The 14,789-nt window shown below is 43.3% G+C and overlaps 1 protein-coding gene across 6 annotated transcripts in view; it reads left to right on the plus strand.

Annotated features, from left to right (window-relative positions):
• clcn3 (Cl-/H+ antiporter 3) overlaps positions 1-14,789 on the plus strand; it is a 37,327-nt gene that overhangs the window by 13,317 nt on the left and 9,221 nt on the right. For 4 of the 6 annotated variants that reach the window (XM_014986721.2, XM_014986724.2, XM_014986726.2 and 1 more), the window contains 11 exons: positions 6,852-7,012; positions 7,973-8,072; positions 9,300-9,487; positions 9,860-9,982; positions 10,783-10,989; positions 11,111-11,191; positions 11,278-11,530; positions 11,719-12,011; positions 12,112-12,298; positions 13,176-13,574; positions 14,146-14,362. In XM_014986721.2, the coding sequence (XP_014842207.2) occupies positions 6,852-7,012; positions 7,973-8,072; positions 9,300-9,487; positions 9,860-9,982; positions 10,783-10,989; positions 11,111-11,191; positions 11,278-11,530; positions 11,719-12,011; positions 12,112-12,298; positions 13,176-13,574; positions 14,146-14,362 (2,209 nt within the window). Of the gene's footprint in view, positions 1-669; positions 1,466-6,851; positions 7,013-7,972; positions 8,073-9,299; positions 9,488-9,859; positions 9,983-10,782; positions 10,990-11,110; positions 11,192-11,277; positions 11,531-11,718; positions 12,012-12,111; positions 12,299-13,175; positions 13,575-14,145; positions 14,363-14,789 lie in introns of those variants that run through there. The other 2 variants (XM_014986722.2, XM_014986727.2) reach the window with 2 other exon arrangements.

The following is a 14,789-nucleotide window of genomic DNA, read 5'->3' on the forward strand; positions in this document are numbered from 1 at the left end:
CAGTTGTCTGTTTAGTCCAGTTGTGCCCAAAGTCGGTCCTGGAGGGCCGGCATCTTGCATTCCTGGTTTAACGCATTAGAAGAACATTGAGACGTTGAGAAGGTAGTTGCTACCACCAGGGAGAGAACTAAAGGATGCAGAATGAGGACCCTCAAGAACCCTGGTGTAGTCGATGGCTGCAGACTTCCAAACTTCATTAGTCTTCAGATTAGCTCAAAAAGCAGAGCGTTTGAGTGAGTGAGAGTTTAATGGATTGTTGCTCTTTGGACAAGCAGTGCAACGAAAACCATCAGATGCAGTGACGAAAAGTAATTGGCAATCTCAAGACGGATGACTCCTCTGCCTGATATTTTCATATAAAAACTACAAAAAATGGCAAAAGATTGATTAAATGACCACCACCTGATCATTTCTGTATTGTCTTTGCACAAAACATTTTTTTTTATTCTACAAGAAAAAGACAAAAAAAGTGTTCCTTTACAAATTACTTCAGTTTTTTGTTTTGTTTTTTTACAATTGTAAAGATTTTAATATCAAACAAAGACGAATAAGTAGTTTTGAAAAAGGTATTTAAGGTGATGTTTAGTGTTTGATATGGATAAATTAGTCTCTTTTCTAAGAAAATCAGTGTTTCCAGGCCTGAATCCAACAATGTCACTCACTTGGATTTTTAAAATGTATTTTTTAGAGAAAAGCTAAAATATAAAATGTAAGATAAAGATATTCTTATGTAATATGGTAAATCAGTTTTCATTACCAGTCTACTTTTTTTCTTCACTCAGTACTTTTTTCTTTTTTACTAGCAGGAGCTTAATTATTATTATTATTATTATTGAAATCATTTAATGAGAATAAACTGTCATTTGGCTCGGCGCTGAGAATGAGCCGGTCCATTTTAAATGCCGTCAGCAGCTTATCTAAACCCCCCTGTGACCGGACACCTTGGTCTCTCCCGTTCAGCCTCAGGACTCTCAGACCTCCCATAGCAACCAAAGCAGGCAGGGCTGACCGGCTCTGCGTGATCGGCTTTGTGTGTGTGTGTGTGTGTGTGTGTGTGTGTGTGTGTGTGTGTGTGTGTGTGTGTGTGTGTGTGTGTGTGTGAGAGAGAGAGAGGGAGATGACATCATCAGCCCTCACAGTCAGCTGCTGCAGTGGAGAGCGAGATAGAAAGAAAAGGGAGGGGAGGGAAAGACGGGACCGTGCGTCGCCACACACATTTCTCTCCCCTCTCTATCGCTCACACACTCACACACACGCGCGCGCTCTCAGCGTCACACAGCCCCGCTTGTCTTCCCTTGGTAAACATGGCTGCAGCAGCGAGAGGAGTCCCACTGAAGCCCAGCTCGCTTTTAGCCTAGCTTCTTTCTGAGCGTCGTTATGGAGGAGGAGGACGCAGCGGCCGACCCCTATCTGCCCTACGACGGGGGAGGGGACACCATTCCCCTGCAGGAGATCCCTAGAAGAGGTACGCCACGTCTTCTCCGATTCCCTCGTTTCCTCGCGCCTCTACCACAACAGAGGCCGGCATCCTCCCCCTTCCTCTCAGGGAATGCGTGGATCCGTACGGGAGACGGACGCAGCGCAGGTTCAGCAGCCGCAAACGTCGGGGCGTAAAAACCAAACGTCTTTTTTTATGAATACAGCTCCTGTCAACGTTCAGGACTCTGTTGATCATTGACCGGCCGTGTGTGTGAGTGAGTGTGTGTCCAAAAGATGACGAGATAAAGGAGGAGCTGATTTTGCATGAGAGCGTCAGCCTGTTTGCAGGACACCTACAGATGTTTATCTGCAGGGAAGGACATGTCAAGCCTCAATGTGTTGATTTAATGTTGCCGTATGAAGACATGCAGCACCTGTTGGCTGGTTTGTTGTGTTACCGCATGGAACTGGTTCTGCTGGATCAGGCTGTCGGTTTTCTGGTTGGCAACGTGACATTTTCAGGCCTGGAGCTTTATCCTGGTCTTCATACGTGGCCTTTAGGGAGGTTTTGTTCCTCTAAGCCCTGTTAGATTATCACAGTGAGCGAGCAAAGACAAAACACTCCTAGAGTTAAGGACAATAACATATCTCTGTCTTATTTCTCTATTCACTTAGATAAATTGTCTATTTCCTACTGCCCTTTTAGTGAAATCACCAGAGACTGCAGTGCAAATAAATCAGTTTCAGTCGGGTTTTTGCCAAACAGAACTGTAGTAATTTAGTCATTCTGGGGTTGTTGGCCTCCAAGTTTTTGGCCTTTTCTTGATTTGTGGACAGCACATCATTGGTAAACGCCAAATGTAGTTCCTGGAATTCACGCTCAGTAATATTTCTTTATTCAAGAACGCCCTCTCAGATCTGTTTCACCCCGTCTCCATGTGGTAAAGACGGAAAAGACGGGTAAGGATCGATCTGCACCAATCAATCGGCCAAAGATCAAAATCAGTGATCCCTTCACCATCTCCAGTCAGTGAGCAGCAGGGCGAATACTCAAAATCTTATTACTTTTTTTGTTCCCAGTCACTAATTGCATCAAACTTGCTGGCTTAAATCCTTGATCTTGTATTGATTTAAAAATTGCTGCATTTGCTTTCTTATAGCGGGTAAAATGAGTAATTGTGTTGGAACAATAAGGTTGAGAGATGTTTTTTTTCTTTCTTTCTTTTTTGCTTTCTGATGTGACACCGTAGAAATTACATACCATTGTTTAGACCATCAGTTTGGGCTGAACCAGCTGGTGATTTGTTTGTAGTGAGGAGAGGCAGGATGGTTTCCTGATTCCTGATGGATTTCAGCTGGTTTCTTGTTCTTTCCATGCCTTTTTTCCACCTCCCTTTCTGCTTGTGTTCAGTACTCCCCCCCCCCCCCCCCCCGTCGTTTCACATTATTACACGCAACTTAATTTCTGAGCTTATTTGTTTCGGGGGGGTTTTTCTCTGTTGCTACCAACGCCTGGTGAAAATTTCATGTCGATTGCACCTTTAGAAATATGGTTGCTATGAAAATTTGTGACGTATTCATTACTTATTTTACCAATTTGATTTGATAGGTTTGAAAGCAAACTGGAAATGTCCGTCAGAAAAGCCTGATTATTAAATATCTGGTTAAAGATGAAGTATTATTTAGTATCTTTAAGATGGAGACAGAACCTCCAGCGACTGTCCCGTCCTCCTCTGCAGAGCCAGTCGGCAGCGGGGGCTCGTTGGGGCTCAGTCGGGTTGTCGGGGTCAGTCCGCGATCACATGACAGCTGGGCAGGCTCGCTCTGCTTCAGTCCTGCTGATACAGAGCGTCTTAACCGGCTGCCTGCAAAACCTCCCTGAGCTGATTTACTCCACGACGGTGGAAAGGCCTCCGCAATTTAGCTACAGAAACATCAACAACGCTTCTTAGACGTTAGTAATCCAGTTGGCGTTCAACATTCAGTCGGTCGTTTTCGAGAAGTGGCATTGACAGTCGGCGAACCCCAGTGTTCACTGACGCGGCGTATTAGTCGTTAGGCAGAATCTGCAGCGTCACTCTGCTGCTGCACACGGGGAAGAAACTGAAACCTTATTATTGTGTGTGTGTGTGTGTGTGTGTGTGTGTTTCTGCCTTTTGCCTGGGTGTTTGCTGGAGCGTAGAAAGCATACAACATGCAGATGCCGTCCCCTTCAATCTCTGTTTTCCGTGTCGTCACCACCACGTTCCTCGTTCAGCCTTATGTTAGTGCAGCATCATCATAAGCAGCTTGTCTGATTTATCTCGGCTCTTGGACGGCTTCTCTTTGACTAGAAAATGTCATTTTTGCTTTAAAGTGGTTTTTCGAACCGTAAAACTGTTTCGCTCACGGCCACTAAACAACCCAATTTGGTATCAAATTGTTATGTTAAATTACCAGACTGCTTGTATTTTTGGTCATTTTTTATTGCTTAGATGGGTGTAATTTTCCATCCTGGTGCAGCAAAAGTGAAGAAAAATATGGAGTTTTACACAGAAATCATTTTAAGGCGTCACAGTTATAATCCAACAATACAGAATCCAGTGGAAATCAGTTCATTCTAGTCGTCTTTTTATTGAGCGATACTCGCATATTCCAGGATAAACGGAGATTTGTGAAGCTCCAATAGAGTGGACATGAATATGAATTGTTATTGCAGGAGTTTCATTAGGATTGCTGATGGACACTGTAAAGCAAGTCCTGTTCAGCGCTATTCATTTTATCGTTTCTCGTTGTTTCTACTTGTTGGGAAATTCATACAGCAGGTTGTCCTTTTATTAAAATCATAAACTATTATGTTTAATCCTTATTCGCCCATCAGATCATTTTAACAAGTAAAACAACAACATAATGCTACATAAACAAACCTGTGAATATTCTCCTCTTCTAGGATACAACACAGATTATAATTTAGTTCTTTTATTAAATCTGAGAGTTCATAAGTGTTTTTGTTCAGATTAATAACTTTAAATTGCACTCAGATTAATAACTTTAAATTGCACTCTACTCCAGAATAAGAACTCGATGGTATCTTTTTTTTAAACTTGTGATATTTTGAGTCACTCCTCTAAACTCTCTCCTGTACATTGAATGATGAGTCAAAGGAAACCTGATCATCACTGCGTAGTAGCACCAGCTTCAATCTGCTGATGAACTGAGAATATCACACCACTGTGTCGCTTGTTTTGGGTACAGAAGGTTTATTTACAGGTGCAGGTTCCCAGAGTAAATCTAAACTCCGTATAATTTCACCGTTGCGTCAACAATATGATGCTAATCGTCTCCGCTCTCCTCTCCTCTCCCACACACGGGTTTCTTTTGAAATGAGAAACTTTAATGTGAAAATGTTTGCGTTAATCCCAAAGTTGACCTCATTTCACTTTAAAACTACAACGACCAAGTACTCAGAGATGATACTCTTCCATATCTGGTCCCAGATTTTCCCTCCCACACCTTCCTCGAGAAGAACTTTATAGAAAATGACACACAGTCCAATTTTCTGTTCATATTTTAAAGTCAAAATTCGGGAAATCCTAATTTCACTCTTGGTTTTCTCCTCTTTTTTTTAAATCAGAAATGCAGCTCAGGACACTTCCATGCACTTTCTCTCCAATAACTGTTCATTTCTTGTCTCAGGATACAAATCAGGGACGATTTTGAAGCAGAAGAATAGTCGAGCGTTGTTGGTGGCGTGTCTATCACCCTATTACCGTGAATCATGTTGCTCTGATGCTGCTTTATGGGCACTTTTATGACTCTTGTTCAAATCGCTTATGTTTGTTTTTAAGTTTAGTGCGGATTGGGGGGGATTAAAGGCTATGAACAAACATATCTCTGATGGTAATTACCCTGATAAAACTGCAGGAATGCCTAATGAGAGGAATACCCCTTCTACTACTTCGCCCTTTCTCACAATACATCCATGATGACTGATGAGATTTTTTTATTGGATGCAGACCGTCTCTGATCACAGCTGTGCAGCAGATTCTCAGTTGGGTTCAGGTCTGGACTTTGACTGGGCCACTTCATCACCACAAATATGCTTTGATATAAACCGTTCCACACTGCAGTTTTTTTTCTATCAGCTTCTGTAGCAATGATTTTCTTGCGCTTAAGATTTGCGAAGCCGACTCATAGTTGTCCTGTTGAAAAGGTCTTTGTGTTTGTTCTCCAATAACACTCTGAGGTATTCATAGCACAGTTTCCTTTATGCTGAGGTTGAATTACACACAGCTCAACTCAGTTTGCTAATTGAGTGACTTCTAAGGGTAATTGATGTCATTGGATTTTACTTTGAATCTCATGAAAGAAACGGCTGCAGTAGGAGGTTTTTGAATGAATCGGTTCATTTCAGATTTATTGGATCTCGCACCTCAAAGATCACGTTACTCCGTGTTCGTTTTAGTCTCCTTTACGTTAGGGTTCAGATTTAAGGCTTTTAAAGACAATTATGAATGACATTCAAGACCTGTATCACAACAGAAATGTACAAAAGAAATTCACATTGTATATATCAAGCTTTTTTTTGTACAATATGCCTCTGACCTTGTGTGCGTGAGTCAATGTCAACCTGCCAAATGTAAGTGAAAGTTTACACTTGTATCAGATAGACGCAAAAAGCTAGCTAGCTAGCAAGGGTATGTTAGCAGCTAGTTAGCAGTAGCCTGAACCATCTTGAGTCCCAGAACGCAGCGAAGATGTGTGCGGGTGACTCAGATATTTGTCTGATAGAAAAATGAACTAGATCCAGTATACGAGACAAAATGTTCTCGCCACGTCAAAATTTAAGATATGATTGACTTATTTAGGGCCAACTTACTTTCCCCCCCTCATGAATTTAAGGCCTTAAATTTAGGATTTAAGACCTTTTATGAATGGGCCGACATCCTGTAAATTTAAAAGTCCCGCATCAGAACCTGGACGCCCGTATTTATGAGAATGGGGCTGATGTCACTGAAAGCAGGAGAAACGAGTTGAATCCCTGCTACATGCCTCGCTTCGTCTTTGTTGTCTCCCTTCAGTAAAACACACAACAACGTCTTTGTGTGGCTCATGAATACTTGGCGTCTTCAGAACTAGGCGGTCAAATGCAACAAGACGGCTTTTCAGTCAGGATTTGTGAAAGTTATGTCTGATTCTCTGCGTTGCAAAGACATGAAACTGAAATGATTCAATTCTGTAGGGGTGGACATTTAATATAGGATTTTTATTATCGATGCAATAAATTGGAATTGTTCATTAAAAGCCTTAAAACTATATGATTTTTTTTTTCCGAAAGGTTTTTTTTTTCAATTAATGCGTTAATGTTTCCCACTGAACCGAACAGAAACTGCGATGAGGATTAGTACAAACTCTTACTCCCTGTGTATTTTTTTGTTTTCGTTGTTCTGCAGGCTCTAACTACGCCATGTCTAATGGGGGCGGGGCAGCCAGCAGTACCACCCATCTGTTGGACTTCCTGGAGGAGCCCATTCCAGGAGTGGGAACGTACGACGACTTCCACACCATCGACTGGGTGCGCGAGAAGTGCAAGGACCGCGAGAGACACAGGAAGGTGAGGACACCGAGAGGAACGCGCAAAAAAAAATAAAGACGTTTTCATAAAGACGGAGAACATTCAAGAAGATCCAACCGGTTCTGTGCAAAGTGGAAAACATGAGAGATGATTTATTTCCACTTTACAAAGCCCGGATCAAAATGAGGACATGATATTGTGGGTTAAAATGTCAAATGAAGTTACTTTTTAAACATGGCCAAACTGTTGCAAAAAGAAATAAATAAAAAATGGAAATGCAACATTTCTGCAACATCGTAAAAAGTTAAAATGTGTTGTGTAAAGGACAGGTGAGCTAAGACCGCAGCCGTTTTTTTTTGTTTGTTTGTTTGTTTTTGTTTTGTTTTGAGGGGCTTCTATCTTTAATAAATTTGCAAATACTCTCAAAAAAATCAAAATGATCATGACACATTTGTGTGTAGAATAACAAAATGTGGGAAAAAAATGTAACATACTGCATGTCATAATAAAAGCCTCAAATTCTACTAAAACTTGCAAAAACAACCAAAACAAACACATTCACTTCATCGTCTAGATTTTATGTGGGGATTTTTTTGTTATCTCCACTTTCACCCCAGTTTAAATCAACATTTTCTTACTCTAACCTCTCAGGAACGCACCGTTCTTCCTCCTGCCTCTTTGTTTTTGCTCAAATATTGCCTCACTGTCCTGGCAATCTCTCCACGCATATTTCACTGAAGGACATTTGGATGCTGATAAGACTTTAAATGATATTTGAATACTTTGTTTTTTATGACCCGGTCGCGCCTGGCGTACAGGAAGTGCTGTAGTAAAACCGCTTCATTAAATCAACAGTGGAAATCAGGCCAGAAAACCTGCAACAGATTACAGAGCTGCTTCAGACCAGAGTCTTTCATATCAGTCTGTGTTTTTTTTGTTTGTTTTCCTGTTCTTTATGCCTTTTAATTGGGTTTGATTTGCCTCATTGTGTCTGCACAGATCAACAGCAAGAAGAAAGAGTCGGCATGGGAGTTCACCAAGAGCCTGTACGACGCCTGGTCTGGGTGGCTGGTCGTGACGCTCACCGGCTTGGCATCAGGTAACCAACTCTCCGAACGACAAATCGGACGGCCCGTATCTCCTGCGCTGGTGACTCTCACATGCTCCGCCCGAGGCACCCTCTGCTGTTTCCCCCCCCCTTATCTTCTGATCTCACTTCTCACCGGCGCGCCATTCTGCAGAGCATCGCCAGACACAATCCAGCCACTTAGTTTGCAAAAAAAAAAAAAACAGCACGAGGCAACCTTGCCACCAGTCTTTGCTTTAAACAACAATCCAGCTGCTGAAAAATAAAAATGTGTCTGCTTTATTTGTGTTTAATTTGGTGTTGGATAGCGCTTCATCTAACTCCTTTCAAAAATATGAATTGCATTTTGTCGCAGCAGGTTGTTTGTTCCTCAAGATTGAATTTTAAAGACTGCACAGTAACGCAGTTTTAAAGTCGAAAGGAAATGATGCATGGTTTTGAAACAAATGTTTGACAAATAAAAATCTGAAAAGTGTGGCGTTCATTTGTATTCACCTCTCCAAGTCAGAAATTTTCCATGATGGTATGGCTACCAGCTTTGCACGTCTAGATACTGAGATGTTTGCTTCTTTTCTTCGTTTTAAAACTCGTGTTCCTTGTTCTTCATGATGATTTTTGGTGTTGACGGCTGGATTCATGGGATTACTCCTTTATTACATGATTTCAGAAGGAAATAAGCTGAATTTGATTGTATTCCGGTATCCAAAGAGTAAGAGTTTCAACATAAATGTTTTGAGAATTTTTTTTTTTAAGGATTTTGAAAACCATGTGTCGTTTTCTTTTTACTGTATATTTACGCTGTACTTTCTGTTGGTGAACCACCAAAAGTCCCAATGAAACTGAATTGAAGTCTGACTGCAATATGACAAAATGTGTAAAAATTATCCAGTGGTTTGCGTACAAACGCTGCATCCTCTGGTGAAATGTTTTTATTTCTTGAAGGATTAGTGGTAGTATTCATCAACGGCTAAAACTGTGGAACAGTTTCAGAAAATCACTGAATCTAATGCAACGTCACGTTAAACCAAAGACTGTCTGCTTTGGTTTAGGATTTTGTGATGAATCATTCTGAGTCGCCGATCATTTTTGTAGCCTGTGTCTGGATTAAAAACAGGCAAACTAACTTTCTCGTCATTCCTCTTTTTATTTTCATTTTTTCCCCTCGTCCCGCTTTCTGTCTCCTCCCTGCCTCCGTCTTCTCTCCCGACTTCCTCCTTCCGGTCTCTGTCTCTCCGCCAGGTGCCTTGGCTGGCCTGATTGACATTGCTGCTGATTGGATGAATGACCTGAAGGAAGGCGTTTGTCTGAGCGCCATGTGGTTCAACCACGAGCAGTGCTGCTGGACGTCCAATGAGACCACCTTCGCTGAGAGGGACAAGTGTCCTCAGTGGAAGAGCTGGGCCGAACTAATATTGGGACAGGCTGAGGTAGACTGATGGACCGGTCTTCTTTTATACCTAAAATGTATAATTTATGTGTCTTAAAGGGCAAATATATTGTTTAAATATCATTCCATTTTTACAAGTAGTGAATGGAAGCAGCTGAAAGTCTCACCATAAGCAGTACGTGTTTGCTCAGTTCAGCTTTGCTATCATAGTAAACTTTTCAAAATGTGAAGATTCACTCCATCACAGTGGAGTTTTAAAGCTAATTACCTGCTTTAGATTTTTTGGGGGGGATATTTAACTATTAAAAAACTTTTCACACTGAGATTTGAACCCAGAAGTGGAGATTATTTTTCCGTACAATTGTGTGCATGTGGTGAAAGCGCTTTCAGGTCATGACCCCTCTCGCTGCAGGGCCCCGGCTCTTACATCATGAACTACTTCATGTACATCTACTGGGCTCTGTCCTTCGCCTTACTGGCCGTCTGTCTGGTCAAGGTTTTTGCTCCGTATGCCTGCGGCTCAGGAATCCCAGAGGTGAGGAGAACTGTTTGAATCTCTTTACGAAAACACGGTTCAGACTTTCCCCTGCTGTATTTCACACAGTTACCTATTTTTCTTTTCTTAAGTTGAAGCAAGTTGGGGGGGTTTTATGAGCACATCTCTTAGTGTTTCGCACATTAGGTTGTTTTGTGTGGGTGATAATTCAGGGTCCTTAAAAAGTCATAAATTTGTGTGTCTAAAATAAGGCCTTAAAAGATTTTTTTTAAAGTGAGTTGGCCTTAAATATGTAAATCACAAGTCTTAAGTTTGTTGTGGCAGGACCTTTTGCTAGATTTTTCTGTTAATTGAGGTAGTTGCAGCTATCGCTAACTAGCCGCTAGTGTATCTTTGCTGGCAAGCTAGCTTTTTGTCATATGTCATGGGAAAGTGAAAATTTATCGCTGGTTGACTGGACGATGTTTTTTTTTTTTTTTTCTTTTTTTTTTGCCAACCCATACAAGACTGGGTTCAAAAGAGCTTTTAATGTTGGGACCACAGGCTCAAAGCTGTAGAGAGCTGTATGCAGTGTGAGAAGCACAAAGCAGCAAGTCCTCCCATCCATCCCTTACGTTTATTGTCTTATGGGGTCTTAAATTTCATTGAAGAAGGTGTTAAAGGTCTTGAAGTCTTAAGTTTGACTTGCTGAAACCTGCAGAAAACTCTGAAATAACGGTTTTCTTTTACTAGTTGTTTTTCTTTTGAGTTTAATTAAGTTTACCACAGTAAGTTGCAGTGAAATGCAAAACCAAAATGTTCAGCTTCACCTCTCCCATCCTGCTCTTCTCTGCACACAGATCAAGACAATCCTGAGTGGGTTCATCATCCGGGGCTACTTGGGTAAGTGGACCCTGATGATTAAGACCATCACTCTGGTGCTGGCGGTGGCGTCGGGGCTCAGCCTGGGGAAGGAGGGCCCCCTGGTCCACGTGGCCTGCTGCTGCGGGAACATCTTCTCCTACCTCTTCCCCAAGTACAGCAAGAACGAGGCCAAGAAGCGAGAGGTGAGGGAGCAGACGTTTGGTGTTTGATTTAAAGGAACTCAGCGTTTCAGCGTCTTTGCAGTTTTCTGGTAGTTTGTTCCAGACTTTTGGTGCGTAGAAACTTAGAGTTCAACTCTCTCAGGTTCTGTCGGCCGCGTCGGCTGCTGGGGTCTCTGTAGCTTTCGGAGCACCGATTGGAGGAGTTCTGTTCAGCTTGGAAGAGGTAGGTCAGCTCTTCAGTGTCGTTTTTTCTGCTTTTGAATCCCGACGCCAAACTTGAACCCTCCACACTGGGTTCTCTTCCCGCAGGTGAGCTACTACTTCCCTCTGAAGACCCTGTGGCGCTCTTTCTTCGCCGCCCTGGTGGCGGCCTTCGTGCTGCGCTCCATCAACCCCTTCGGTAACAGCCGCCTGGTGCTGTTCTACGTGGAGTACCACACTCCCTGGTACCTCTTTGAGCTTATCCCCTTCATCCTTCTGGGCGTGTTCGGAGGACTCTGGGGCGCCTTCTTCATCCGAGCCAACATCGCCTGGTGCCGGAGACGCAAGTCCACGCGCTTCGGTGTGTTGACATGGTGTCTATGCATGCTTCAATAGTCTTAAGGCCATTTAAAAAAAATTTTAAAACGGCCTTAAAATGCCACAGGTCACCTCAAACCAGTTTTTCTCTAAACTCAGAAAGTTTAGACTTCAGACTATGTGAAGAGTATTATATGTTTTCTACTCTGACGCTGTTGCCTCTCTCTTTAGGGAAGTACCCAGTATTGGAGGTGATCCTGGTGGCCGCCATAACAGCGGTGGTTGCTTTCCCCAACCCCTACACCCGTCAGAACACCAGTGAGCTGATCAAAGAGCTGTTCACCGACTGCGGCCCGCTGGAATCCTCCCAGCTGTGCCAGTACCGCAGCCAGATGAACGGCAGCACCGCTTACACGGACGACCCAAACCAGCCGGCGGAGCCGGGCGTCTACTCAGCCATGTGGCAGCTCTGCCTGGCGCTCATCTTTAAAATCATCATGACTATATTCACATTTGGACTGAAGGTGATCCGCTGCAGGATGTTTTCCCTAAAGGAAGTCGATGTTTTTTCCAGCCTGAACCCGTAACGTCACCTGAACCCCCTCGCTGGGTCTCGTTCTTTAGGTACCGTCGGGCTTGTTCATCCCCAGCATGGCCATTGGAGCAATCGCAGGGCGAATTGTCGGCATCGCCATGGAGCAGCTGGCGTATTACCACCACGACTGGTTCCTGTTCAAAGAGTGGTGCGAGGTCGGAGCCGACTGCATCACTCCGGGCCTCTACGCCATGGTGGGGGCCGCAGCGTGTTTGGGTGGGTAACCCAAGAGTACGTCGGTTGACCACTGCCAGATTTAGACCGCCTATTTTTCTTTAAAGTTAATATTACTAAGGAAAGATTCCTTTAAGTTTTATGTATTAAGAGATGGTTTAAGTTATCTAAGGCTGCGTTCACACAGCAGGTGAATACAAATTGGATATTTCTGCCCACATGCGTCCCATATCCGACTCTTCAGTCTGAACGACCCAATTCCGATATTTTCACCCTCTAAAAAAATCAGATATGTGCCGCTTCCATATTTGGAACTAGATTGGATACATATCCAATTTTTTCCAAAGTGTTTGCAGTAGGTCCAGTCGTGTCCCATTTACTCTGACTTTTACGTCATTGATATGGATCATCATTTTGCGCCAGAAGAAGCCGTACCAGACGTAAACAATGGCTGAAAAAAAAATCTGAATTATGACATTATGAATGAAATGTGTTCCAATGAAGTGCATCCTATCACCATTTAATCACCACTGGTTCTCACTAGTGTTGGATAAACTTTAAAGTCGCTCCGTAGACGGCAGCATCCGTTATTATAAGGTGCTGCTGTGGGATGTGACTTTGGGGTCCAAAACCGTTCACACAGAAATCTAAAGCTGTCGCATCAGTCAGTAGTATGAACAACTGTGCAAAAAAAAACTTGCTGTGTTAATGCAGCCCAACTCCACTCTTGTGCATAATTACATAGTGTTGGAAAATTATTAATAAAACTTGAATTTCTTTATATTTTGCCACATTATAAACTCAGTCCAAAAGCAGCTTAATGAGAGTTTAAGTCACAGTGAAAGTTATATTCTCTTCGTATGTAAAGGTCGTATTCCGATTAGATTTGGCTTTTAAATGTGCGTCCTCTGCCCCGTAGGTGGCGTGACCCGTATGACTGTCTCCCTGGTGGTCATCGTCTTTGAACTGACCGGCGGCCTGGAGTACATCGTCCCCCTCATGGCCGCCGTCATGACCAGCAAATGGGTGGGCGACGCATTCGGCCGCGAGGGAATCTACGAGGCCCACATCCGTCTGAACGGATACCCCTTCCTGGACGCCAAGGAGGAGTTCACGCACACCACGCTGGCCAGAGACGTGATGAGGCCCCGGAGCAGCGACCCGCCGCTGGCGGTGCTGACGCAGGACGACCTGACGGTCGAGGAGCTGCAGGGCGTCATCAATGAAACCAGTTATAATGGTTTCCCAGTGATTGTGTCCAAGGAGTCGCAGAGACTGGTGGGCTTCGCTCTGCGCAGGGACATCACTATTGCTATAGGTAAAACCACAGAAGAACATCATAAGTTAAAGAAAATGTTGTTAAAATGTTAAATAACGGTGTTTGTGCATCCTTAAAAAGTCTGAAATTGATGTGTATAAATTGACGCCTCAAAATGTCCTAAATTAATTTAAAAAAAATGTAAGTTGCTCTTAAATACCTTATATCCAGGTCTTGAATTTTGCTGCAGCAGGACTATTTAAGGAAATATTTTTTTTGTCTCGAGACTTTGCTGTCATCTTTGACATTCTGTTCATGCTACCGCTAACTAGCTGCTAATATACCCTTACTAGCTAGCCAGCTTGGGTCTATCATGGTTTAAGTCCAAATTTATTGCCATCTTAAACACAGTGGCACCAGACTTGCCTATTATACAGCCGAGAATCTATATAAGTACTGAAATATGAGATTTTCTATTATATTTTTCCGTCGTGGTCCAGGTCTTTAAATTTAATTCAAAATGGTCTTTAAAAGTCTTAAATTTGATTAGGTGAGAACCTGAAGAAACTCTGAATAACCAAATTGGGACAAAACATGAAGCTCTAAATCTATTTTTCTTTCATCCCGACAGAAAACGCTCGCCGCAAGCAGGAGGGCATCATGTTGAACTCACGGGTGTACTTCACCCAGCATGCACCCACCCTGCCAGCCAACAGCCCCCGGCCCCTCAAGCTGCGCTCCATCCTGGACATGAGCCCCTTCACCGTCACCGACCACACCCCGATGGAGATCGTGGTGGACATTTTCAGGAAGCTGGGGCTCAGGCAGTGTCTGGTCACTCACAACGGGTAAGTAGGACACAGCTGGCGAAGAGCAAGGGAGGGGGGGGGGGGGTCTCCCCATCCCACGCTCCCTCCCACTGCCTGGAGGATTGCTTAACCAGTCAGGGTTTGGCGCTGTGTCCCATGAAGCACATGTACTCACTGCCTGGTGCTGCATGGCCTCTGAGGTTCTGCATGGCTCGGCCTAACTGCTGTGCTGCACTCCCTTAATCCCCTCACTGAGCAGTAACAGGCAAAATCCTCGAGCTGCTGACTAAAACCTAACTGCACAAACACAACAGGTGACGTTTTGGGACTAAAGAGTTAGTGAAACTTGTTGCTGTGCAACAGGAATTAAAAAAAAAACCCAAAACATCATGGTCGAGATGTAAGGATGTTCTGGCTGTTCTTTCAACGACCGGAACCACCAGCGTTTTATTTATCATCGTCCATT

The sequence above is a fragment of the Poecilia mexicana genome, unplaced genomic scaffold (assembly GCF_051168715.1).
Source record: "Poecilia mexicana isolate PSO_F unplaced genomic scaffold, ASM5116871v1 scaffold_18, whole genome shotgun sequence".
Lineage (NCBI taxonomy): Eukaryota > Metazoa > Chordata > Actinopteri > Cyprinodontiformes > Poeciliidae > Poecilia > Poecilia mexicana.